We start from the raw sequence: 25,281 nt of genomic DNA on the forward strand, positions 1-25,281 counted from the left end.
CATCGAGTCCAACCCCCTGCCAAGCAGGAAACACCATCAGAGCACTCCTGACATATGGTTGTCAAGCCTCTGCTTAAAGACCTCCAAAGGAGGAGACTCCACCACACTCCTTGGCAGCAAATTCCACTGTCGAACAGCTCTTACTGTCAGGAAGTTCTTCCTAATGTTTAGGTGGAATCTTCTTTCTTGTAGTTTGGATCCATTGCTCCGTGTCCGCTTCTCTGGAGCAGCAGAAAACAACCTTTCTCCCTCCTCTATGTGACATCCTTTTATATATTTGAACATGGCTATCATATCACCCCTTAACCTCCTCTTCTCCAGGCTAAACATGCCCAGCTTCCTTAGCCGTTCCTCATAAGGCATCGTTTCCAGGCCTTTGACCATTTTGGTTGCCCTCCTCTGGACACGTTCCAGTTTGTCAGTGTCCTTCTTGAATTGTGGTGCCCAGAACTGGACACAGTACTCCAGGTGAGGTCTGACCAGAGCAGAATACAGTGGCACTATTACTTCCCTTGATCTAGATGCTGTATTCCTATTGATGCAGCCCAGAACTGCATTGGCTTTAATAAAGCAATGAGCTGTGGGTAACACTGAAGTCTCTCTCCATTTTGCCCTGGAAATTCTGCCGGCTGCGGAACCTGATGGCAGAATAGCACGGCTTTTCTCCCATCAGGAGAAACAGAGGCTCAGCACGAGTTGAGGAGACCCGGTGGTGGAACCAGTCCCAGTGCCCTGCCTGTGGCGATGCTGGTTTTGCATGGGAAAGGTTTGCCTCGCCTGGGCCAGTTCACTCTAGTGGAGATCCCTCCATGGGCCAGAACGTGCGCGGCCGTGATTTCCGGTGTCTGCGTCTGCGCAGACATGATTTCGGGTGTCTGAGCACGCGCAGACGCGATTTCCAGCACCACAGAAGCGAGTCCCTGCGCTGCGCTGCACCCGTTTAGCGCAGCACGTGAGGACTTGCCGAGCGGGCGGCTCAGTTCAGGGGTGGCTCGTGGGCCGGTTAAATGACCCCCATGGGCCACTTGTGGCCCATGGGCCTTAGGTTGTCTATCTCTGCTCTAGGACAAGCCTTTACAAGATTAAAACCTGGCATTCAGTGGAAACATATCGGCCACTAGTGCAGCTATTTTGTCACCGGTCTGCCTTGCTTTCGCCTCAACCCACATGCCCATTTGAAAGGCGTTTCTGCAGAAATTGAAATGACATTGATAAGAGTAGTAAGTAAGAAAAAATATGACTGTACCTTGATTCCTACCTGGGTAAAGAAGGGCTCGTAAATTTCAACCCCTTTGTCGGATCCTTGGAGCAGCACCTCCTGCCCTCGCCGCCAGCTGTACCGGACAGGTGGGTTGGAATTGGCCACACACCTGAGGAACACCGTCCGCTCATAGTAAAACTGTTCCTTGGCTTCCCCTATGCTCTGGTGGACGGTCACAATTGGGTCGTCCAGATCTGGAAAGGGAAGGAGGAGGAAGCAGGAGGTTAGCAGAGGCATAGGGCTCCCTTGTTTCAATAATAATAATAATAATAATAATAATAATAATAATAATAATAATAATAGTTTATTACTTATACCCCGCCCATCTGACTGGGTTTCCCCAGCCACTCTGGGCAGCTTCCAACAAGAGATTAAAAATGCATTAAGACATCAGTCATTAAAAACTTCCCTAAACCGGGCTGCCTTCAGATGTCTCCTAAACGTCAGAGAGATGTCTATTTCCTTGACATCTGATGGGAGGGCATTCCACAGGGCAGGCACCACCACCGAGAAGACCCTCTGCCTGTTTCCCTGTAAATTTGCTTCTTGCAGGGAGGGAACCACCAGAAGGTGCTCGGCGCTGGACCTCAATAGCTGAGCAATGGGGTGGAGACGTTACTTCAGGTATACTGGACCGAGGCCATTTAGGGCTTTAAAGGTCAGCACCAACACTTTGAATTGTGCTCGGAAACGTACTGGGAGCCAATGTAGGTCTTTCAAGACCGGTGTTATGTAGTCTCTGCGGCCGCTCCCATTCACCAGTCTAGCTGCAGCGTTCTGGATTAGTTATAGTTTCCGGGTCACCTTCAAAGGTCGCCCCACGTAGAGCGCATTGCAGTAGTCCAAGCGGGAGATAACCAGAGCATGCACCACTCTGGCGAGACAGTCTGCGGGCAGGGAGGGTCTCATTCTGTGCACCAGATGGAGCTGATAGACAGCTGCCTTGGACACAGAATTGACCTGTGCCTCCATGGACAGCTGTGAGTCCAAAATGACTCCCAAGTGAGTCCAAAATGACTTCCAAACAGGGTTATAGCATGTGTCTATAGATGATTCAGGTTGCATCTTAAGGCGAATCTACCACATTAAGCCTTTCCAAACAATGGGGGAAACACAACACAACCATCTTTCGACTTTTGCACTTTTGCAATGCAGTTCTTGAACCAAGCAATGCTACCAAAATGCATTTATCAGAGGAAATAAAAATGAATATGATTGTGAAAGCAACATATGAAAATGCATCCATAGGCGCCGACTCCATGGGGCCTGAGGGGGCCCGAGCCCCCTCAAAAATTTGTTTGGGGGGCTCTGCCCCCCCAATAATCTCGGGCGCCTCTCCAGCAGAGCGCCACCGCCACCCCTCCCCCAGCCCAAAATGCACAGGGTCGGGCTGCATGCCTCCTGCCCTCCCTCCCGAGCAAAAGCTCCACCCAATTTCCTTCGGAGCTGATTAATAGGCGCAGCACGCTCTCCCCTATTCGCTCACGAGGAGGCGGCGCCACTTTATCTGCATATTCATGAGCTTATTTATTATTCATGAGCTTTCCCGGGGCCCCCCAATATTTTTTATAAGTCCGCGCCCCTGAATGCATCATATGAGAGATACTTGCTTGTAAAAAGATATGTACAAAACTGTATACAAAACCATGTGAGTATTAAGAGAAATTTGCCCCAAAATGCTGATAAATTTCTGTGTTGATTCCTGCAGAAGTCTGGAGAACTGAATTTAAGATTGGGGGGGAATGAGAAACCTTATTTTTCACTTATTTATTAACTTTGTTTACCGAGCTTCATCTGAAGTCCTGAGGGCAGTTCACAACAGAAAAATGGAAAAGGAAAATATAAAATATATAACAAACTGTAGTTTGAAGAAGCTCCTGAGAATTCCATTGGAGAAATGCTTGCAGGATTTCAGCTCCAGGGCTTCCTTGGGCGAGCAAATGTCTGCTCAGCAAACTCAAAGCTGTGTCTCTCTGTGCGGTCACCGAGGTGCAAGACTTACTCCTAAGTAATCATATATAGGATCGAGCTGCAAACCTGAGCATAGTGATGCCCAGGGCAATGAGCTTCACGACCTTTTCCTGCCTCACGGCCTTTGGATTCTGTACCTTTTGCTGGGAGTGTAATCTAAAGCCTTGCTTCCAGCAAATGTCCCTACAGAGGGTTGTAACTCTCTCCCGGCTGCAGCAATTAAGATCCAATTCAGGGACCGAAAATATAGTTCAGCGGCCTCATTAATTTCCATGCTACCTTTCGGAGTCGAGTTTCCTTTGGCCTCTCTGCAGACAGGCCAGCCTTCTTATTGCAATGCCACTTTCAATATCCATCCTAGGTAGATACCCAAATCGTATCGCCGTCGAAAGAAGATTGGCCGAAATATTATTATGCCCCCCCCCTTGTGTTTAATTCAGCATAGGAGGCAGGATTGGACCCAGGGCTAGATTTAGGTTTGATGAGGTCCTAAGCTCCTGAAGGTAACGGGGCCCTTGATATGTCCAGCTGTCCTTTTTCAACAACAAATTGTCGCTGTTTTGTGTGTGGAATATATGTTATATGGTCATTGATGGACCTCAGAGGTGTCTAAAGCCATTTGCACATAACAAAATATGTATTTTATCAAAGTTATTGTTGAATTACATCCAGTTTTCCCCCCTTCAAACTTTTTTGGGGACTTCACAAGAGAGTGGGACCCTAAGATTTTCTTGTTTAAAGGTAAAGGTACCCCATAACCGTTAAGTCCAGTCACGGACGACTCTGGGGTTGCGGCGCTCATCTCGCTCTATAGGCCGAAGGAACCGGCGTTTGTCTGCAGACAGTTTTTCCGGGTCATGTGGCCAGCATGACTAAGCCACTTCTGGCGAAACCAGAGCAATGCACAGAAACGCCATTTACCTTCCCGCCGGAGTGGTACCTATTTATCTACTTGCACTTGACGTGCTTTCAAACTGCTAGGTGGGCAGGGGCATATAGCTTATACGTAAATCTTGCACTGGTCGGACCACTGTTGGGAATAGGGGATCTTATTTAAAAAATGGCTGCCTCTTGTGTGTACTTGACACACTAAGGACATGAGGACATGAAAAGTGCTTGCTGGATCAGGCCACTGACCTCTCTAGTCCAGCATCATGTTCTCACAGCAACCAGCCACATTCCCATGGGAAATCCACAAACAGAATTCAGGCGCAAGAGCAACTCTCCCCTCCTGCTGTTTCCATCAGCTGTGATTCAGAAGCATGGCAATGGATGCACAGCCCAGCCGTTGTGGCTGGTAGCCAGCGCAGACTTTAGCATATGCGCCGCCGGGGTGCAAAGATCCGCCCAGCGCCCCCAAATTTAGTTTAGCCCCCAAATTAACTGAGAATGACAAGCGCTGTTGTTGACTCATCTGACAAGTGCCACCATTGTGAATGACAAGCGTCACCACTGGCGCGGCGCGTCTTTGATAAACGAGCGCACAAAGTCGAAAGTCCTTTAGTGAAACAGCAGGTATACATTTCAGTAATACCCAGGTATATATGTATTTTGTTTTTCTAGTTTGATCAAAATTATTTATTATTTCATAACAGATAGATAGTTAAGAGCTTAGGCGGCTTCAGTGCCTGGCACCCCCCAGAATTTGGCGCCCGCGTGCCCCACAACCCTTGCACCCCTGGGTAAAGACGGCCCTGCTGGTAGCCACTGGTAGTCATCTCCTCCGTGAATTTATCCAATCCTCTTATAAAGCCATGTAAATTGGTGGCCATCATTTCCTCCTGTGGCAGGGAGTTCCACAGCTTAACTCTGAAGAAGAACTTCATTTTAGCTCTCCTGAACCTTCCAACGTTAGGCTTCCTTGGATGTTATGAGAGGGGAAGGAAAACTTTTCTTTACGCGCTTTCATGGAATCACAAAATGGTAGAGTTGGAAGGGACCCTGAGGGTCATCTAGTCCAGCCCCCTTGCAATGCAGGAATCTCAGCATCCAGGACAGATGGCCATCCACCCTCTGCTTAAAAACCTCCAAGGAAGGTTTGTAAACTTTGTTTTAGTTTAAAACTGGGGCAATTCTCCCTCGTTTCAAAGTGGGGAATCCTTCTTCCACCGTAACTAGTTCTGAACTTGGAGCATCCTTGCAGTGAGGGATCATTAGCGGAGGCTGAAGGACAAGAAGTGATTGGCAGGTGTTTGGGGGTGGGGTTTTTTTTGTTTTTTTTTTTGCTTTTAATGAGCCTTTGCCTCGCCTCATATAACCAATGGCAGGCCAGCCCCGGGGGACTTTAAATCAGAAAGGCCTGCTACAATGGGTATCTTTGCAATGTTCATTTAATTAAAGTGTGGTTAATTTTTTAACAGAGCTACATCCATTATTAGTCACACATGTTAGCAGTAAGATTTTTCTTTCTGGAAACACATCCCTGAGACCTATTTTTTTCCCTCCCACAAAGGCTGGTGGCACTGCAATTAGCTCAATAAAACATATTAATTAGTTCTTTTGCAAATGGAGACAAAATGCAAATGAGCTCTCCAGCCCATTAATTTGTAACTAAAAAAAAAATTCTACTGTGAGCTTGTTCTGGTGCAGTTTGCTTCTGCTGGACTTCAAGCAAGCTGCATCTCTAGTCCGACATAGGCTCCATCTGTAGCTTTGTGCAATTGGTGATCTGAAATATCAACCCCCCATTTCTAAATCAGAGATGATAAAAAATATAATAATGGATTCTCGTTAAAAAAAAAACCAGTCGGTAGCTAGTTCTCATTTCTTTACAGGTGATATGTTCATTTTTAAAATAAAAAAAATCAGTTATACTTTCCTCATGTTAGCTCAGCATTGTGCAGAGCTATATCATAGAATTGCAGTTAGAAGGGACCCAGAGGGTCATCCAGACCAACCCTCTGCCATCAGTTTGGGTGTTCAGAGAGTGAAGAAATGTTTGAAATGTGCAAAGTCCTACTTCACATCTCCTGGGGCAGGTGCTCAGAATGGAAAGAGACCAGCAGATTCTTTCAGTTTCTCCCTTTTCTGGTTGTAAGTTCAGTTCTTAATATTTCCAGGTACGTTTGCATTATTATTTTTTAATCCCCTTAAATATGCACCAGCATTAGAGTGTGACTTTGTCCTAAAATACCCTCTTTTTTTTTTTTTGCTAAGGATTTCCCCAATTTAAGGCATTTTTGTACATTTGCTTCACCGACACCTGAATTTATTTCTTTATTTTGAAGACATTGCACTGCACACTTCGGAGAAGTGAACGTTGCGAAGGATGCACCTAGGCTGGGAAGCCGTTGCAAGAAGAGGGCTGGTTGCTGAAGAAATGCTAAACCAGGCATTCCCCTTCAGAGACTGGGCTCGGTTTGCAATCAGCAGTTCCTGCTACCTCCCTCGCTGCAAGGGAGCACAAATCTCAGGCATTGCACTCCCCAGGATGTGGGTGGGGGAACATATAAAATAATAATATTGGCATTTCAGGAAAATGCCTTTCTGTGCTTGGGGGGTGAACAAGGGAGAGAGAGAGAGAGAGAGAGAGAGAGAGGCTCATCTCTGTATTACAACCCTTTATTTGTTATGGTGGTAATTGGTTCTCTGAGGAGCAAGAGGCTGGGAGCCAGAGATGTTGCGGATCGTTGTGAATCAAGATACCAGCAGCTGCTCTCCTTTCCTGCCTCTGCTCTGCCTCCAACATCGTGCAGGACCCTCAGAGACCCTGAAGAGGAAGAGAGTTCCTTTGTAGTCCCAGATCTAGACTCTGCACTGTGCGTAAGAACTTGAAAGGTAAAGGGACCCCTGACCATTAGGTCCAGTCGTGACCGACTCTGGGGTTGCGGCGCTCATCTCGCTTTATTGGCAGAGGGAGCCGGCGTACAGCTTCCGGGTCATGTGGCCAGCAGGACTAAGCTGCTTCTGGCGAACCAGAGCAGCGCACGGAAACGCCGTTTACCTTCCCGCTGGAGCGGTACCTATTTATCTACTTGCACTTTGACATGCTTTTGAACTGCTAGAAGGGCAGGAGCAGGGACCGAGCAACAGCGCTCACCCCATCATGGGGATTCGAACCGCCAACCTTCTGATCGGCAAGCCCAAGGCTCAGTGGTTTAGACCAGAGAACCCGGTTCACCAGATTACGAGTCCACCACTCTTAACCACTACACCACGCTGGCTCTTTGGAAGGCGAGGTGGCAGCGGCTATTTACCTTTCCATGGCTTGCACCGTGTAGCTAACGAGAAGCTTCCCCGGGAGAGTACAGAACTGCTTAGGTGTGCAGCCACCCAGGCGCTCCCTGCTTCCTCTGGCAGGGAGCACCGCTGCCACAGACACCGGCGGGCATTGCTCCCAAGGCGCCTCCAAGCCCCTGCCGCCACAACTGCCCTTCCTGAGGTCAGTCGCTGGCAGTTCCATGCTGGAAATCCGAACTGTGGCTCCTTTTCCCTCTTCCCCACCCGGGAAGAAAAGATTGCTGCGTGCGCGACAGACGGAGAAGGGGCTTGTCTGGAGCAGCCAACTGCCTCACTTTTGACCCCCAAGCCTGGCTTAGTTGCAAAAACTATCGTGCGCGCATGCTAGATTCCCGGACCGTCCACAGGCCGGCTCTGGAAGGCAATTGGGCCTGATCTGGCCCGTGAACCTTAGTTTGCCAACCCATGGTGTAGGGGGCTGCAGGGGAGGTTGCAAAGTTGTAAGAGGTGCAAAAATTCAACACTTGGTGCTGCCTCAACACAGCTACACGCTTCTGTTGCTGCATCACATTCTTATTAAAAATTTGGTTAGAGAGGATTTGAGGAGGTCAGTTTTCAATGTAAAGAGATTTAGGTATCTGAAGTAATAACTTCCCTTTGTGTTTAGTTTAGTTTAGTTTAGTTTAGTTTAGTTTAGTTTAGTTTAGTTTAGTTTAGTTTATTGTAGTGTAATGTGTTTTTCTTTGTTGTGTGTTTTGTTTTGTCTTTTTTGTGATAAATGTGGAAAATCAATTTTAAAAAATTGATTAAAAGAAGGGGGCTTCTCCATGCAAATCAGGAAGTGACCACTCCAGACAACAGAACGACTCTTCTTTTCCTGCCTCTGCATCTGTGATCTCCTGGGTGGCATGGCTGCTATTAGGCAGTTGATGCACGTCCATTTTGGAAAATACATCTTTTTTGTGTGATGTTGGATTAATTGGGTAAAAGCAGATGGTCATTCAGCTAAAAATACATATTTAATTGCTTGAGAGTCCTAATGAATTTATTTTTATAGGGGTACTTGACTGCTTTCCAATCTTTGAAGCAGTGCAGAATTATTTTAAAAGTGTTTTCAAAAGACAAATGAAAAGTTAAAGTGACGAAGGCAGTGGTGATGGCTGCTAATTGTTGGAGTGCTGGACTAGGACCTGAGAGACCGGGGTCAACTCCCCATTCAGCCATGAAGCTCACAAGTTGGCCTTGGGCCACTCACCATCTCTCATCTTAATGGACCTCACAGGGTTGTTTTCCCCCAGTAGTGATGTATGGAAGTGAGAGCTGGACCATAAAGAAGGCTGATCGCCGAAGAATTGATGCTTTAGAATTCTGGTGCTGGAGGAGACTCTTGAGAGTCCCATGGACTGCAAGAAGATCAAACCTATCCATTCTGAAGGAAATCAGCCCTGAGTGCTCACTGGAAGGACAGATCCTGAAGCTGAGGCTCCAAGACTTTGGCCACCTCATGAGAAGAGAAGACTCCCTGGAAAAGACCCCGATGTTGGGAAAGATGGAGGGCACAAGGAGAAGGGGATGACAGAGGACGTGATGGTTGGATAGTGTTCTCAAAGCTACCAGCATGAGTTTGACCAAACTGCGGGAGGCAGTGGAAGACAGGAGTGCCTGGCGTGCTCTGGTCCAGGGGGTCACGAAGAGTCAGACACGACTAAACGACTAAGCAACAGGGATGGAGGAAGAATTCAGTTCCATTTCCATGGAAAATCAAACTTACTTAGCGCTTCTTGACACAACATACAACAACAGGAGAACAATGTGTAGGACTGTTGGGAAACTGCCAGGGAGATAGTGTCCATCATGAGCCCCCAAGCTGGAGTTCTGGACGTCCATCGGCCTCCCGTACTCACGCAGATCCAACAGTTAGGGGCACAAAGCCTTTGGAAATTCCTGGCATCATTCCTAGGCTGGTGCACCCTCTTTATCAGCAGAAACGCAGCCGAAAGCTTGCATCACAGAAGAGCAGAAGAGCATAATTTACAGACTTTATTTAGCGTTTAACAGAACAAAAGAAAACACGTCCATTCTGTCAGCGTGTCTGAGCCAACTGAAAACGAAAGGAATATCAGAACGAAAACATCCTGTGATCAGGACATGCGCAGACTCTGTTGCTTACAAAGCCTGCTCCCTTTAAGGTGGAACGGAAATATCCTAACATCCTCCCCCTTTCCGTGTAACCTGTTGTACCTGTGGTTCACCCAATTGCAACCTTTGTACATAAACCTTTAGTTGTTCTTTGTTAACAACCTTAGACAACAGATCAGCAGGAATTTCATTTCCTGCCATGTAGGACACCTGAATCAGTCCTTTCTGGATACACTCTCTTGCACGATGTAACTTAATCTGCAAGTACTTGGTTCTCTGCTTGCAACTCTCGGAGTTCAGCAAAGCCAAACACGATCTATTGTCTTGATACACTTGTATAGGACATTTCACAGATACCCTGATGTCCTTAAACAGTTGCATCAACCATTCACAATCCATGAGTGAAAATGACAGAGCATTGAGTTCTGCTTCACAGGAACTTAGGCTCACTGTTGTTTGCTTCCTGCACAACCAGTCAAACAGGCAGTGGTTGTACATGTAGCATACTCCAGAAGTGCTTGTACCATCCGTGGTGTCACTTCCAAAACTTGCATCTGCAAAGATTTCAAGACCTCCAGTCTTCTGACTGGTGAACCTCAGCCTGTAGTGCATAGTCCCTTTCAAATAGCGGGCTATGCGCTTCAGAGCTTTCCAATCCTGAACCGTAGGATTGTTGGCATGTCTGCTAAGCAGATTACAGCTTACAGCTATGTCAGGTCTTGAACATCTGGCAATGAAATTCAGCTTGCCTAGAATGCATCTGTACAGCGTTGTGTCAGAAAACGCTTCAGCAGTACTGTCTACCTGGTAACCTGTCACCATCGGTGTGTCTGCTGGGTTTGCATCAACCAAATTCAACCTGGTTAATACATCAGCAATTTTCTGTGTTTGGTGTACCAGAAAATTACCTGCTTGGTCCTTCTCCACCTGCAGAGAAAGATAGTTGGATACCTCACCAAGATCCTTCATGTCAAAGTGCTCCTTCAGTTGAGCTAGGGTGCTTTGATAAAAAGCCTGATTCTTCCAAAACATCAGAAGATCATCAACAAAACATAAACAATACAGTTTGTTTTGCCCCTCCTCCTTGACAAACACACATGGATCAGCTTTGCCCTGGTGAAAACCTAGAGAAAGCAATGTTTCAGTGAGTTTTGTGTTCCAACACCTGGCACTCTGCTTGAGACCATATAAGGATTTCCGCAGTTTACAGACCATACCCTTCTGTATCTCCATCCCATCAGGTGGAAGCATGAACAGCTGTTCATTCAAAATCCCGTACAAAAAAGCTGTATTAATGTCGTGGTGGGAAACATGCAGTTTCTCCTCCGCAGCGACCTTGAGCATCAGCCGAATGCTCTCATATTTGACTGTGGGTGAGTAGGTCTCGTGGTAATCCTGTCCTGGTACCTGTGAAAAACCTCTGGCAACCAATCTGGCTTTGTGTCTGACTACCTTGCCATTCTGGTCTGTCTTGGCCTTGAAGACCCATTTGCTGCCAACCAGTCTCATTCCTGGGACTACCGGTACCAGTTCCCAAGTTTGGTTCCTGTTCAAGGAATCAACTTCAGCCTTCATGGCATTAAGCCAAGGCTCAGCATCTTTAGAGGTTAACTCCTGAACCTCTTTGAAGCTTGAAGGTTCCCATACCTTCTCTGAGCTACTAAGAACAGCAGTTGCTGTCTTAGCAAACTCATCAGCATACCTCTTTGGAGGTCTGCCTTTGGTCGCCCTTTCAGATCTGCGTACTAGACGCAAGTCTTCTGGACTTATCTCCTCTTTCTTAGGAGAAAAGTGACCAATGGTGAACAGTGGTTCTTCCAGTTCATTGTCAGACGCATCAGATGGTCTGACTGAGGCCTTTGCGCTCTGGTAGTCTGCTGTGTCATCACTGTCACTGACATCAGCAGCAGCAGCAGCGCCGCCCACTGAACTGGAATCCGAACTCTGATCATCATCATCATCATCCTCATCATCATCATCCTCATCAGCAGCTTCCTCAGCTTTAGCTGCTTGCTTGACATCACCTTCTTCCTCCTCTGGGTAACTCTGGAAAATTCCCACATTTTCCCCCCACTTAGGATTGTACTCAACACTCCTTGTGAACTTAATGGACTTAGAGTCAGTCATCCACACCCTGTATGCACCTTTTTCGTACCCCATGAACAAACCATGTGCCCCACGCTTCCCAAGCTTGTTGGTTTGTTGTGTGCGTACCCACATGTCAGAACCAAAAATTCTCATGTGTTTGGTGTTGGGTTTCTTGCCAAACATCTTCTCATAGGGGGTACAACCAATGGGTGATGACAATCTGCGATTATAACTGTAAACCAAATTCCCCAAAGCCTCCCCCCAAAACTTATCAGGGAGATTGGCATCATGCAACAAGGTTTTGATTCCTTGCAGCAATGTTTGATTTGCTCTCTCCGCAAGACCATTCATCCATGGCGATCCGGGCGTTGACATGTCATGCTGGATTCCCTTCTCAGTCAGGAAAGCTTCAAACTGCTGAGAAGTAAACTCCCCGCCCCGATCGGTAAACAAAGAAGAAATACGTTTACCGTGCGCATTCTCCAACCAAGCACAGAATGCCTTAAACTTTGGAAACGCTTGCGATTTCTGTTCGAGCAAATACACATGAATGTACCTGGAAAAAGAATCAATCAGAATCATGAAGTACCTTGCTCCTCCTATAGAGGGCGCAAGTGGACCAACCAGGTCCGCATGCACTAGCTGGTAGGGCTTGGAAGCCTGCCTGCTAGACTCCTTGCCTTTTGGAGCAACCTTCACCTTGTTCTCTGCACAAGATACACATTTCATGTGAAATTTACAAGGTTTGATGTTCAAACCTTCAACCACCTCTGGCATCTTGGCCAGTGCCTTCCAAGAGAGGTGACAAAATCTTCGATGCGCATCATGAATGCAACCTGCATGAAGAACTTTGTTAGTTTGTGCAACACAACAAGAATCAGCATTTGACACAACAGCAGTGTCCTCATAAGTTATATGGAACAAACCATCCATAAACTTTGCATGCAAATAGTCCTCTTTGCCTTTACTGATGACACAGACGCTCCTCTTGAAGGAAATCTGAAAACCACGCCCAGTAAGCTGTGGGACACTCAACAAGTTGCTCGTCGCTCCTGGAACAAAAAGTACATTACTGATGGTAGTGTGCAGACTTGCAAGTTTCACAGTCCCTTCTCCTGCAATTTGCAACGTCCTTCCATCAGCCAGGTGGATCTCACCTTCCTGAGGCTTGAAGGAGATAAAGAGATGCCTGTCCTTGGAAACGTGGCGGCTGGCACCTGAGTCCACAATAAACCTGCCTTTGGCAGTTGGAGCAGTCTTTACAGCAAGCAAACCCTTGTTTTCCAGCGGTTTGGGCTTTTGCAGCTTGCCCCCCTGCTGCTCCTGGCCACCAGACTTGCCTTTAGCCTTTGGTGAAGCTGTGCCAGCAAGCAAAACCTTGCTTTCCACTGGCGTGGGCTTTTGCAGCTTGCCCCCCTGCTTCTGGTCAGCAGACGTGCCTTTAGCCTTTGGTGAAGCTGTGCCAGCAAACAATGCTTTGTTTTTCCCTGGCGCCGCGGGCTCTTCACCCTCCCTCTGCTCCTGGCCATCTGCAGGCGTCTGCGTCTGGCTGTGTTTACCTTTGCCTTTCCGGCCTCTGCAAAGGCGATGACCTTGGTTCTCACGAGAACCAGAGCTCTCAGCTGCCGACTCCTTGGCTCCCCCTGGAGGCTGGAATGCTGCCTGGGATGACGTGACGGTCAGCTCCCCCTGCAGCTTGCAACTGCTGCCCTCAGCATCCCTGCATTCATTCGCATTCTGGGAAACAGCTAGGACCTCCGATGCAGTCAAACTCTGGGCTGGGATTACTGGCAAATAAGCTTTTTTTAAAGCAGTCCACATTCCACGTGCAGTGGTGTTGCCAGCCAGCGTCTTAATTTCCTCAAGAGATACGGATAGGACTTTTATGTCAATCGCCCTCGAATCAGCTGATCTCCATTTCTCTGTCAGAGGAACTGGGGGGGCTTCACAAACAACATGCCACACCCCAAACTGACGCAGTAAACTCTCACACCATTTTGCCCAGGGTTCATAATTCTGCCCATCCAACTTAGGACACGGAGCAGTTTCTGAGGTCTGTAAGAGATCCATCTCAGCCTTTTACTTGAGCCGCGAGTCTATTTTAACTTGAAAGACTCCTTATCTTGGCAGCCCATTAATCACGAAGCCTTTCTGGCTCGGCTCCCAGGCCAATTAATCTGCCGGAGATGAAAGACTCTTTGCCGAGGTATAACAGAAAAAGCGTCCGTCCCTTTCGCTTTCCCCCCCTTCATACCTCTTCAAACGCAGTCTGTTGCAGCTTTACTCTCCTGTAGGTGCCGTGAATCTGGGCCCGAAACCTTGTTGTTGGGAAACTGCCAGGGAGATAGTGTCCATCATGAGCCCCCAAGCTGGAGTTCTGGACGTCCATCGGCCTCCCGTACTCACGCAGATTCAACAGTTAGGGGCACAAAGCCTTTGGAAATTCCTGGCATCATTCCTAGGCTGGTGCACCCTCTTTATCAGCAGAAACGCAGCCGAAAGCTTGCATCACAGAAGAGCAGAAGAGCATAATTTACAGACTTTATTTAGCGTTTAACAGAACAAAAGAAAACACGTCCATTCTGTCAGCGTGTCTGAGCCAACTGAAAACGAAAGGAATATCAGAACGAAAACATCCTGTGATCAGGACATGCGCAGACTCTGTTGCTTACAAAGCCTGCTCCCTTTAAGGTGGAACGGAAATATCCTAACAAGGACGTCAAGCTCTTTAGAGAAAAATGTGGCATATAAATGTTAAACATCATCATCATCAGGGCAAAAGGAATATGTACTGTTGGGAGGGTCCCTGTTGCTATAGAAGCAGTATATAATTTTATTTCTAACTTTTATAAGACATCTGATGGCAGCCCTGTTTAGGGAAGTTTTTGTTTGAATGTTTGAAGTTTTATTCTGTTTCTAGTGTTCTGTTGGGAGCCGCCCAGAGTGGCTGGGGAAACCCAGCCAGGTGGGCGGGGTATAAATAATAAAATTATTATTATTATTATTATTATTATTATTATTACTATTAAGTTTAAAAACAAAAACAAAAGCATGTGCATCCCCCACTCCTGGCTGGCATGCAAGTCCTGCAATTGTAGTCACTTTGTAGGAATATTTGGCCGAGATTTGCCCTTTCCTCCCGGAGGTCTTGTTATCATTCTTGCTGTGTTCAATTTTTGCTTCATTTTTTTTACGCCGGGGTCTGTGGAGGGAGAGAACTGTCAAAGGCAGGCTAGGTGTGGAGGTGCAGGAGCTGCCAATCAAGTTGTCAATCGGAATGGAGGGAGACTGGCTTGCCCTTTGGATGAAAGGGTCAGCGGTGTGCTCTGCATGAAGATCGCTTGATGCCTCGCTCCCTCCCTGCCCTGGGAAAGAATCGGGAGCCGCAAAGAGTTGTCTTGGCCTGGGGTGAAGGCTTGTAAACATCCTGCGTCCTCATCTTGCAAGCTGTTGGGATGCAAATGCAATTCACTCCTTGCAAGCCTGATGTTGGAAGCAGGCATTTCACGGGGGCCGTCGTGCAAGTCAGAAATGAACAAACCTGGACCTTCTCCCTGTCATCGTAGTTCCAGGTGGGCTGATGGGAGATAAGGATGCCTGCAAAATCCCCCCTATCCACACTTCTCCCCATATCAGTTGTTATAGGAATTCTAAGGTCTTATATATAAAAAATAAATGTTCAGAAATGTACAAGGCAAACCCATCCATAAGCATATAAGCCACATGTCTGAAATAGTGGGAGAACAATCCTGAAGCCATTTTGACTCTCCCAAATGGATCTCAAATATTTCTCTGCAAGGAGGAAGGAAATGGGAAAAGCTTTCTAATTGTCTTTGGACTGTAGGGGCTTACCCTTCCCTGCAAATACAGTCTGGCAAGTATGGATTAAGCTGAGCACACTCTCAATATGCGTAAGAGATTCAGGAACTAAGTATTTACCGTCTCCAAGGAATGGCCAGGCTACCCAGATAAGGCAATCAGATAAGGCATGATCAGGTATCCTGGCAGACAGGAGAGAAGCAACACACTCCAATTTCTGCTGGGGAACACCTCTTTCTGTGATGTATGGATGATGTTTTGGGGGGTGGTCTTGAGCTACAGCGTGGGCAACTTCACAAGTCTATATAAGAGCTTGCACACCAATGTTCTGGGTTCCTCCTCCCTCCTGCGTGTGGTGAGTGAGGACCCTGTTGCAACATTTAAATAAAGATTATGCTCACTAGCTGTTTTGCTTCTCAATATTCTCTGGTTGGCCTCTGTTATCTTCTCCTACTGATAGAGAATCTACTTAAGAACTCTATATGGGCTCTTAGATAAAGGAAAAAGGAACAGTTTTTTTCTTACAACACAGAGAAAAGTTTTCCCCTCTCTCTCGACTAAGCCTAGAACTTGAAGCTGAACATTGGAAGATTCAGGACACATAAAAGGAAGTCCTTCTTTACACAGTACAGAGTTGGACTATGGAACTTGCTGTAAACAAAATCTGCCCTTTTCCCCCCTTATGGGGTATCCAAGAGCCCATATAGAGTCCTTAAGTAGAATATTGAGAAGCAATATTCTACTTAGTATTATAATAGAGAATATTGAGAAGCAAAGCAGCTAGTAAGCCTGATCTTTATTAAACTCTTGCAACAGGGTCCTCACTCATCACACACAGGAGGGAGCAGGAACCCAGAACAATGGTGTGCAAGGCCTTATATGTTGTTGTTGTTTAGTCGTCTTAGTCATGTCCGACTCTCCGTGACCCCATGAACCAGAGCTTGCCTTGGAAATTTCTTCTCAAAGCTTCTCCTTCTTAATGTCCATGGAGTTTTCATGCCAAAAATACTGGAGTGGTTTGCCAGTTCCTTCTCCAGGTGGATCACATTTAGTCTAAACTCTCGGCTATGGAGGACTTCCGGGTTAGCGCCTCCGGCAATGGCGGATTTCCTCTGACCGGGAGGAATCTGCTTCGTGAAGCTAGGGTCTGGACCGCCACAGCGAGGCGGAGACCCATTAAAAACCACAGGCGGGAGAAGCCTGTGGACGTGGGATTTGGCCGGCACCTTTTGCGCCTCCCCTACTCGCGGGGAAACCCGGTTTCGGGGATCCGGAGCGACATGGGGTGAGCGGCGCGGTGCTTCGAATCGACTGCTCTTTTCACGGAGTGAAGCCGCATTGCTGTTGCCGGAGAGCGCTGACTTTTTCCTGTGGACAATTGGACTTTAAACAACTACCCGTGAGTAGAACGGAAAATTGGATTATGAAACATCTTAATTTGGCACCGAAGCAGGATGGTCTAAACAGGAAGTCCGCCTTCCGCTTTTGTAAATAGATTGAAGCAAAGACATTGCAAGCTAAAGTCTGGAAAGTCGTTTGTAAAGGACTAAATTTCTATCAGTTAAAACTACCAAACCCCCCTTGGAAGCAGGAGAAGAGGGGGGAAATCTTAGACTGTTTAAACCTGCAGGAGAGAGAGTAAAGAAAGATAAATTTCCACCGTCTTGAACCTGGGAACGGGGTGTCAGAGACAGACGCTTTGGGGAAGTTCATTGACTGTGAATAAAACGTGGTTTTTTTGACAGATAGTTAAAAAAGAGAAACATATTTATTCCAATGTTTCCTTTTGCACTTAAAAGGAACAAAATATCTGAAAAATGAAAGGATTTTTGTTGCTGGATCTGCTTTTAAAAAGACGGATACAAACAGAAATTGTTTCCTCTAGAGGGAGCTTGTGAAACTGTTGCTGGAGTCGATCTGGGGAATTCTACAGCTGTGGAGATTAAGGATCGTGAGAACCAGACATTTGACCTTGAATAAGAATGTGCCCAGAAGAAGTTTTAGTGCTTGCTTTTTGCAAGACAAGTGCTTTACTGGAACAGCTACATGAGAAGATGGATTTGATGACTGCTGCAGTTAGCAATTTTGGACAAACAGTGAATACCTATATAGAAACCACGCAGGAACCAATCCAGGAATTTGCTTTGACAGGGCAAGTTGTGCAGGAACATAAGTTGTTGTCTCTGATAACTGAACCTAGAGAAAGTCAGATTTGGAGAGATGGAGTACTGTTTGGTTTGGAGATGGGAAGCTGGATAGATCCGCCAATGCAGGGATGTTTTGACTTTTGGGTTCTGGTTTTGGGCCAGGGGGAGTTTGGAGTCCTTAACCTTGGAGGGACTTTGAAATATGCCTTCAAATATCTTTTGGATTTCAGTGCTGACTATGGAGAATGGGCTGACCTGTTGAGAAGGGATAAAGATACTGTCAAGTTGGAGTCTCCCCAAGATCTACCCTTCAGTGAGAAAGGAAGGAAATTAAGAATAAGATCAGCAGAAGACAAAGTAAACTGCAGGTATAAATATGAAGAAGACCTGCAGAAGGGACATGGAAAAGACTTAAGAGCATTGGATAGAAGGTCGCCAGGTTGATGGACTAGATGGAAGGGATAGAAAGGACTGACAAAACCCGAGATCAGGAAGAAGAGACGATGGATGAAGATTAGAAGAAAGTTTAAAAATTCATTTAGAGAATTTTTGTAAAATTAATGAGTGTTAGAAAAAATGTTGGAATGAAACTATTTGGCTTTAGTGGAAATGCTTTAAGGAATTATATATAAATAAGTTTTAAGTTTTAAGCTTTAGGGCTTTTTATGGTAAGATAAGGTTAAAATAAATTAAGGTAATTTAATGACAGAATATAGTGAAAGATGGAAAGGATTTGCTGAGATAATTAATAACTAGAATACAAAAAAGGGAGGCGTGAGGAGGTCAATGAAACAAGTTAATGAAAGATAAAGATTTGGGAATATTGGATTTGGTTTTTTAAATTTTTTGTCTGCTTTTGTTTTTGGTTTTGATGTATTCTGTGTTTTGTTTTTTCCCTTTTTTCTTTTTATTGACTTGTTGAATTCCTTTTTTTATTCTGTTTTTTATTTTTTTGATGTATTATAACTCTTTATTGTCTCTCCCCCCCCCGCTCTTTTGTAATTGTTAAACTTTGAATAAATATTATTTTTTAAAAAACAAAACTCTCGGCTATGACCTGTCCGTCTTGGGTGGCCCTGCATGGCATAGCTCATAGCTTCTTGGAGTTATTCAAGCCCCTTCACCACGACAAGGCAGTGATCCATGAAGGGGAAGGCCTTATATAGACATTTTAAATTCCCTGCCCTGGAGCTCGACCACCCCTCCATATATCATACATACATCACAGAAGGGGTGTAACCTAAGACCACCCCCCAGATACCTACATCACAGAAAATGTGGTCTAAAATAGAAATCTGAACGTTGTTTTTTACTGTTTGCCAGGTAATCTGATCATGCCTTTTCTGATTGCCTTTCCTGATAGTCTGTCACCCATTAAAATGCTGATTACTCAATTCCTGAGACAATGGGAAGGTTTCCTGACCCCCCTCCCTCCTTGCAGGGAAAACATTTGGTCAGGTTGGGTATCAAAATGGTTTCAGGTCGGTCTTCCTGTGCTGATCTATGTACGTGCTTGGTTGGTGCACTTATGAACATTTAACATATATCTAAGACCTCAAAATTCCTATCACAACTCCCTCCCACAGGAGGCAGCGATGGCCACCAAACTAGATGGCTTGAACAGGGGACTGGACAACTACATGGAGGTTAGAGAGGGCCAGTGATGGCTGCTAACTATGGTAGTAGCTCTGCTCTGTCTCCACCACTGAAGACAGCCATGTTTCTGAATACCAGTTGCTGGAAACCACAGGAGAGGAGAGTTGCTCTTGTGCTCAGATCCTGTTGGCAGGTTTTTGACTGGCGTCTGCTTGGCCATTGTGATAACTGGAGGCTGGAGTAGATGGGCCCCCTCTGGTCTGATCCAGCAGAGCTATTCCTATGTTTTCAGCAAAGTTTTTATTTATTCATTTTGTGCATCTTCATCTTCGTCCATGCACACACTCTTTGTGGTACATTTCAGCCCCTTGTTCTTTGCACCTCTGTATTTTTTTAAAAGACGATCTGGTTTCTGATGCACACCATGCCAAACAAGGAATCTCAGAGGGTGTAATGTTATGCGTGATCACACGCTTCATCCATCTGCCCTGACACTCGCCAGGAGCCTCGGCTATTATTCAGCATCCCAGCTCATCGGCAAACCAGGCCAGGAAAGGGACGCAAATTAATCGAAGGGGCTGAACTTTTGCTGCAAACTGCCCATGCACTAATTCTGGGATAAATTTCAGAAACGATCTACGTTCCGACTGGCAGGAAGCTGGAACATAAGTCACAGGTCAGTAATGGACAAAACGCAGGGGAGGTGGTCATAACTCCTGGGAAAATAAAAGCATAGAATTGCTTGACATTCTATAAATAGGAATTCAGGAAATAGAAATTTACCTGCTTGTGACTGGTGGGATAGATCAGCCAGTAGAGCATGGAGCTCTTATTCTCAGGGCTGTGGGTTTGAGCCCCACGTTGGGCAAAGGAGTCCTGCACTGCAGGGGGTTGGACTAGATGACCCTCGTGGTCCCTTCCAGCTCTACAATTCAATTCTATGAATTCTTGGATTAGGGAGCACCAGATCAGTATACAGAAGATTTCAGGAAGGGCTTCCTTCTCCATGATTACAATTACGATTACGATATCTTTATTGTCATTGCCCCTTGCAGAACAATGAAATTGAAAAACTACATAAAACTACATAAATCTACCATAAAACTACTACAAAACTACGTCCTATGTACAAACTACCCTCTGCAAGACATCCTGGGAGCCAATGTAGGTCTTTCAAGACTGGTGTTATATGGTCTTGGTGGCCACTCCCAGTCACCAGTCTAGCTGCCGCATACTGGATTAGTTGTAGTTTCCAGGTCACCTTCAAAGGCAGCCCCACGTAGAGCGCATTGCAGTAGTCCAAGCGGGAGATGACCAGAGCATGCACCACTCTGGAGAGACAGTGTGTGGGCAGGTAGAGTCTCATCCTGCATACCAGATGGAGCTGGTAGACAGCCGCCCTGGACACAGAATGGACCTGCGCCTCCATGGACAGCTGTGAGTCCAAAATGACTCCCAGGCTGCGCACCTGGTCCTTCAGCGCACCTGTCCCACCACCAGGATCCGGGCTCTATGCCATGGAGGCATGTTCTGTTTGCATTGAGGAGCCTTCAGTCTGGCAAGCCGCCACCTGCAGCCTAAAGCGGTACAGTCCCAGCCCAGGATGGTTCTCTCCACGAGAACTCAGCCCTGATGACCTCGCTCATAACCATTGCCCCATGCCAAGCGATTCCTGACCTTGGGTGTTTGCCAGGATCAGCCACGTAAGAAGATTAAGAAAACACACTCGCCATGCATCTGTTAAGACTCCTTTTGTTCAAAAGCTAGTCAACTTCTTTTCTGAGCGGAGAACAGAACCATGACTAGAATTCCTTCTTTTAAAAGATAAGACGACCATTTTTTCCCCCATAAGCTGATTTTGCTTTATACAATGTAGATAATTCATCCGCCACTAGGTCAAATTTCCTTTCCAGGGAAAGTATAAAACGTTCCCCATCAGCACCCTCGGGTAGAGAGAGAGAAGAGATACCGGCAAATGCTTTGCGCATGCTGAGATCTTATATATCTGCCTTATACTGAATGTCTTTCCTATGACTTTCTTCATGCTGTGTGTGACTTAAAGCTGCAGAAGATCATAGCATCAGAACTGTAGAGTTGCAAATAATCCAAAGAGTAATCTAGCGCAGCCCTGTGCAATGCAGGCCAAAAGGGTGGAATACATTTTCGTCCAGGAGAGCTAGTTCCCCATATCTGAGATTCCTGCATTGTAGAGGGTTGGACTAGATGACCCTTGGGGTGCCTTTTAGCTCGACAGTTCTATGATTCTATGTGTCTATGAACTGTGATATGAAAAGGCACTCAATACACAAACGGTGTATATAACCATTATTGCTTGGTGAAATGACTAAAAGTGTATCAGCAATGTGTTGACAAAAGAGTAAGGCCATTGGCTCACTTATCCACATGTGGTGGCAATGCGCCAAAGTCTTCCTGTTTGGGGAAAAGGGTCTTTCATGACGCAGGCCTTATCACAAAACAAGACACCCCTTGGGTTCCTAAAATAGCACTTCTATCATATTACAGTGGTACCTCGGGTTAAGCACTTAATTCGTTCGGGAGGTCCGTTCTTAACCTAAAACTGTTCTTAACCTGAAGCACCACTTTAGCTAATGGGGCCTCCTGCTGCTGCCGCCGCACAGCCAGAGCACAATTTCTGTTCTCATCCTGAAGCAAAGTTCTTAACAGCACAGTATACTATTGCAAGGGATTGGAATTCCCTAAATGCAGACCTGTTTGAGATCTGAACCTCACAACTCTGGGTGCAATATTACTAGACAAACCTACAGACCCTGTCCGAGAGAGTGGCATAAACGAGAAAACCACTACTTTTCAATCTACCTGCCACAGTTTTATTACATGTGCAACATTGGCAGAACGTGCTTATTGGTGCTCACCAACACATGACAACTTGTGGAACAAGACCTTTGTCTAGAACCAGTTAAATGCAATAAAATTAGTGCTTTTGTTGGGTGTGGGATTGTTGAATATTGGTTGTTGCTTCTCGTATAAATAAGTGGAAACAATAAAATATTTGGACAAAATAAATGGTTGCGTTCAAACGCTAGCAAACTCTGCCGGCCACCTGCCTGGCACCCTGCCTGGTCAACCCCTCTCTTCCCTCCAGGCTCCCAGCCATGGCATTTTGACGCTCAACCGCAACAGAGAAAAGAACAGCTCTGGGGCTTCCAGAAGCAGGCACTTACAATACACGTCGACCCGGATCGATTTGATCGCTGGCAAGCCCAAGCCATTCTCCGCCTTGCAGTAGTAGCGGCCTCCTTGATGTCGCTGGATGTTGGCGATCCGCAACGTCTCGTTGAAGACGCTGGAGTCTTGAAACCGGTCAGAGGCACTTCCTGCTGTTTTGGTCCACCTGATCTGAGCAAGCATCAAAACAGATTGTTACTTTAGCATGCCCATTTGTGTTGCGGAGCGAGGGCTGCTTTCTGAAGACACAGAAAAAGAGAGACTCTGGTGTTTCATGAACCATCGAAACCGGTCAAGGTTCAAGGGGCTACAATTAGTATACAAAACCCTTAACGACTTGGGGCCAGTTTACCTTGAGAACACCTTGCTCTGTATAAGGCAACCCTGTGTAGGGAATCTTTTAATGTTTGATGCGTTACTGTATTTTAATATTTTGTTGGAAGCTGCCCAGAATGGCTGTGGAAGCCCAGCCAGATGGGCAGGGTATAGATAATAAATTATTATTATTATTATTATTATTATTATTATTATTATTATTATTATTATTTCCACTTCTGCTTTGATCTGAGGAACTGGCACTGTCACAAGTGTCACAAAACACCCATTTACATTTGTAAGAAATTGATCTCTTAGCATGGCAGGACCTAGACTTCGGAACTCCCTGCCTATTGATATCAGGCCGGCAACTTCACCGTACTGTTTTCGGCACCTGCTGGAAATGTTTTTGCTTAGACAAACCTGCCTAGACATGTAGACATGTTGCTGTATGTTTAAATCTGTTTCTAGCTTACTGCTGTATAGCCTGTGGCTATGGGAGAAGGAGGACCTTTTGAGGGTATTGATGTTGTCATAAGGATTGGACAATGTCTCGATACATCATCCAATCCCATGATAATGGTTTCGTAATATTCAACAAGGCGATACATCATGATGTGTGCACATGCTGTGTAAAAAAGTGTGGTGCAGGGAAAACTGTGAAGACGTAAATGACTTCTCTCATGATTCGCACCGCCTCTAGTGCCCTGGAATATTAAATGACGGTTGTAAAAATATGTGAACACATATCAGTTTTAGACCCCTAAGTAGTAGCAGTTGCCAGGACATTACCCCATTAGGTCCGTCCTTATTTCAGACATTGTGATATATTGATCTATTGTGCTGTTTAGTCGATGATATATCACAATGTTGAAAACCAGGCATCGCCCAGCCCTAGTTGTGTCCCCTCCAGGTTCTATATAGGTGTAAATAAACCAAATATATTGTGAAGACCCCACGAAACACAAACTCTGGCTGAGCACCTCGAACTCCTGGAATCTCGCACTGCTCAGAGATTGGGGTGGTATGCAACCATATGAAGAACCTGCTGGCAGATCCTCCAAGGGTCCCTATTTTCCAGGGACTGTCCTGGATTTACAGAAGCCGTCCCGCTTTCTGATTTGACCCTGGAATGTCCTGATTTTCCTTAGGACATCCCCATTTTCACCATAAAGAAGACTGACAGTGTTCTCGAAGCTACAAACATGAATTTGACCAAACTGCGGGAGGCAGTGGAAGACAGGAGTGCCTGGCGTGCTCTGGTCCAGGGGGTCACGAAGAATCGGACACGACTAAATGACTAAACAACGGCAATTTTCATTGGAAAAATGTTGGAAGGTTTGCAGTTATCTGACTCCTAAGCTGTCTGAAGGCAATCCTGAAGCGGGAAGGTTTTTTTTTAATGTGTTGGAAGCTTCCCAGAGTGTCTTGGGCAACCCAGTGAGATGGGCAGGGGAAATGTTGGAGGATATGCCTGCCGGATCTAGTCCAGCATCCTCTTCCCGCAATGGCCAACCAGATGCCCCTGGGAAACCTGCAAGCAGAATTAGATCACAAGAGCAACTCTCCTCTCCTGTGGTTTCCAGCAACCGATTTTCAGAAGCATTGCTGCCTCCAACCTTGGAGGCAAATGATAGCCATTGTGGACTAAGTTGAGTCCAGCCCTTATATTCCACCCAGTGTATTTTTCCCTCCATAAGACTCATTTTTTCCTCCTGAAAAGTAAGGGGAAATGTCTGTGCGTCTTATGGAGCGAATGTGTGGTCCCAGCAGCCAAATTGCCCAGGGGTGAAAAGCAGATTGTGCTTTTTGGGGGGAGGGTTAGAGGGAAGGGCGTATTGAAACAAAGCCGCTGAGCAGCTGATCAGCAAGCAATCAGGAGGGGAGATAAGGGATGCTAGTGATAAAGGAGGCTGCCTGGGAGGGGGGAGGTAAAGACAGTGAACTTGCAAGGAGAGGAGACAGGAAGACTAAAGCAATGAGGAGAGAAATTAGAAGAAAAGGAGGCGCAAAAAACTGCTCCAGCTAAGGAAAAGATGCTAGGGCAAACAAGAGGGAAGGGGGTGTTGAAAGGAAGCAGCTGAGCAGCTGATCGGCAAGCGATCAGGAGGGAGATAAAGGACGCTAGTGATAAAGGAGGCTGCCTGGGAGGGGGGAGGTAAAAGCCCATGGATCCTCAGGATTTTTGCATTGGGTCACCCCAAATTCACCATCAGATCACATAGCGTGTCCATGGCTACAGCCTGCACCAAACAAATCATGCATCCACTGTTTTGTGGGGCTGCAAAGGTGCAAAAACATGGTTACAAAGCACAGATCAACATGGATCCTCAGGATTTTTGCATTGGGCTACCCCAAACTCACCGTCAAATCACATATCATGTCTGTGGCCACAGCATGAACCACAAAAATCATACATCCACTGTTTCATTCAGAATAATTTTTTTCTTGTTCTCCTCCTCTAAAAGCTAGGTGCATCTTATGGAGCGAAAAATACAGTATATCCTCAGGAAGTCAAGATGGTAAACAAGTCACAATGCAAGTATCAATGTACCTATA

The 25,281-nt window shown here is 46.1% G+C and overlaps 1 protein-coding gene across 2 annotated transcripts in view; it reads right to left on the reverse strand.

Moving 5' to 3' along the window:
- The window catches only part of MDGA2 (MAM domain containing glycosylphosphatidylinositol anchor 2), a 409,007-nt gene that overhangs the window by 171,178 nt on the left and 212,548 nt on the right, over nt 1-25,281 (reverse strand). The window contains exons 3-4 of one of the 2 annotated variants that reach the window (XM_083514663.1): nt 22,404-22,578; nt 1,259-1,455 (exon numbers count right to left, since the gene is read on the reverse strand). In XM_083514663.1, the coding sequence (XP_083370789.1) occupies nt 1,259-1,455; nt 22,404-22,578 (372 nt within the window). Of the gene's footprint in view, nt 1-1,246; nt 1,456-22,403; nt 22,579-25,281 lie in introns of both variants that reach the window. The other variant, XM_083514662.1, reaches the window with a different exon arrangement.

This window comes from Podarcis liolepis, assembly GCF_965112155.1.
Source record: "Podarcis liolepis genome assembly, chromosome: 1".
Classification (NCBI taxonomy): domain Eukaryota; kingdom Metazoa; phylum Chordata; class Lepidosauria; order Squamata; family Lacertidae; genus Podarcis; species Podarcis liolepis.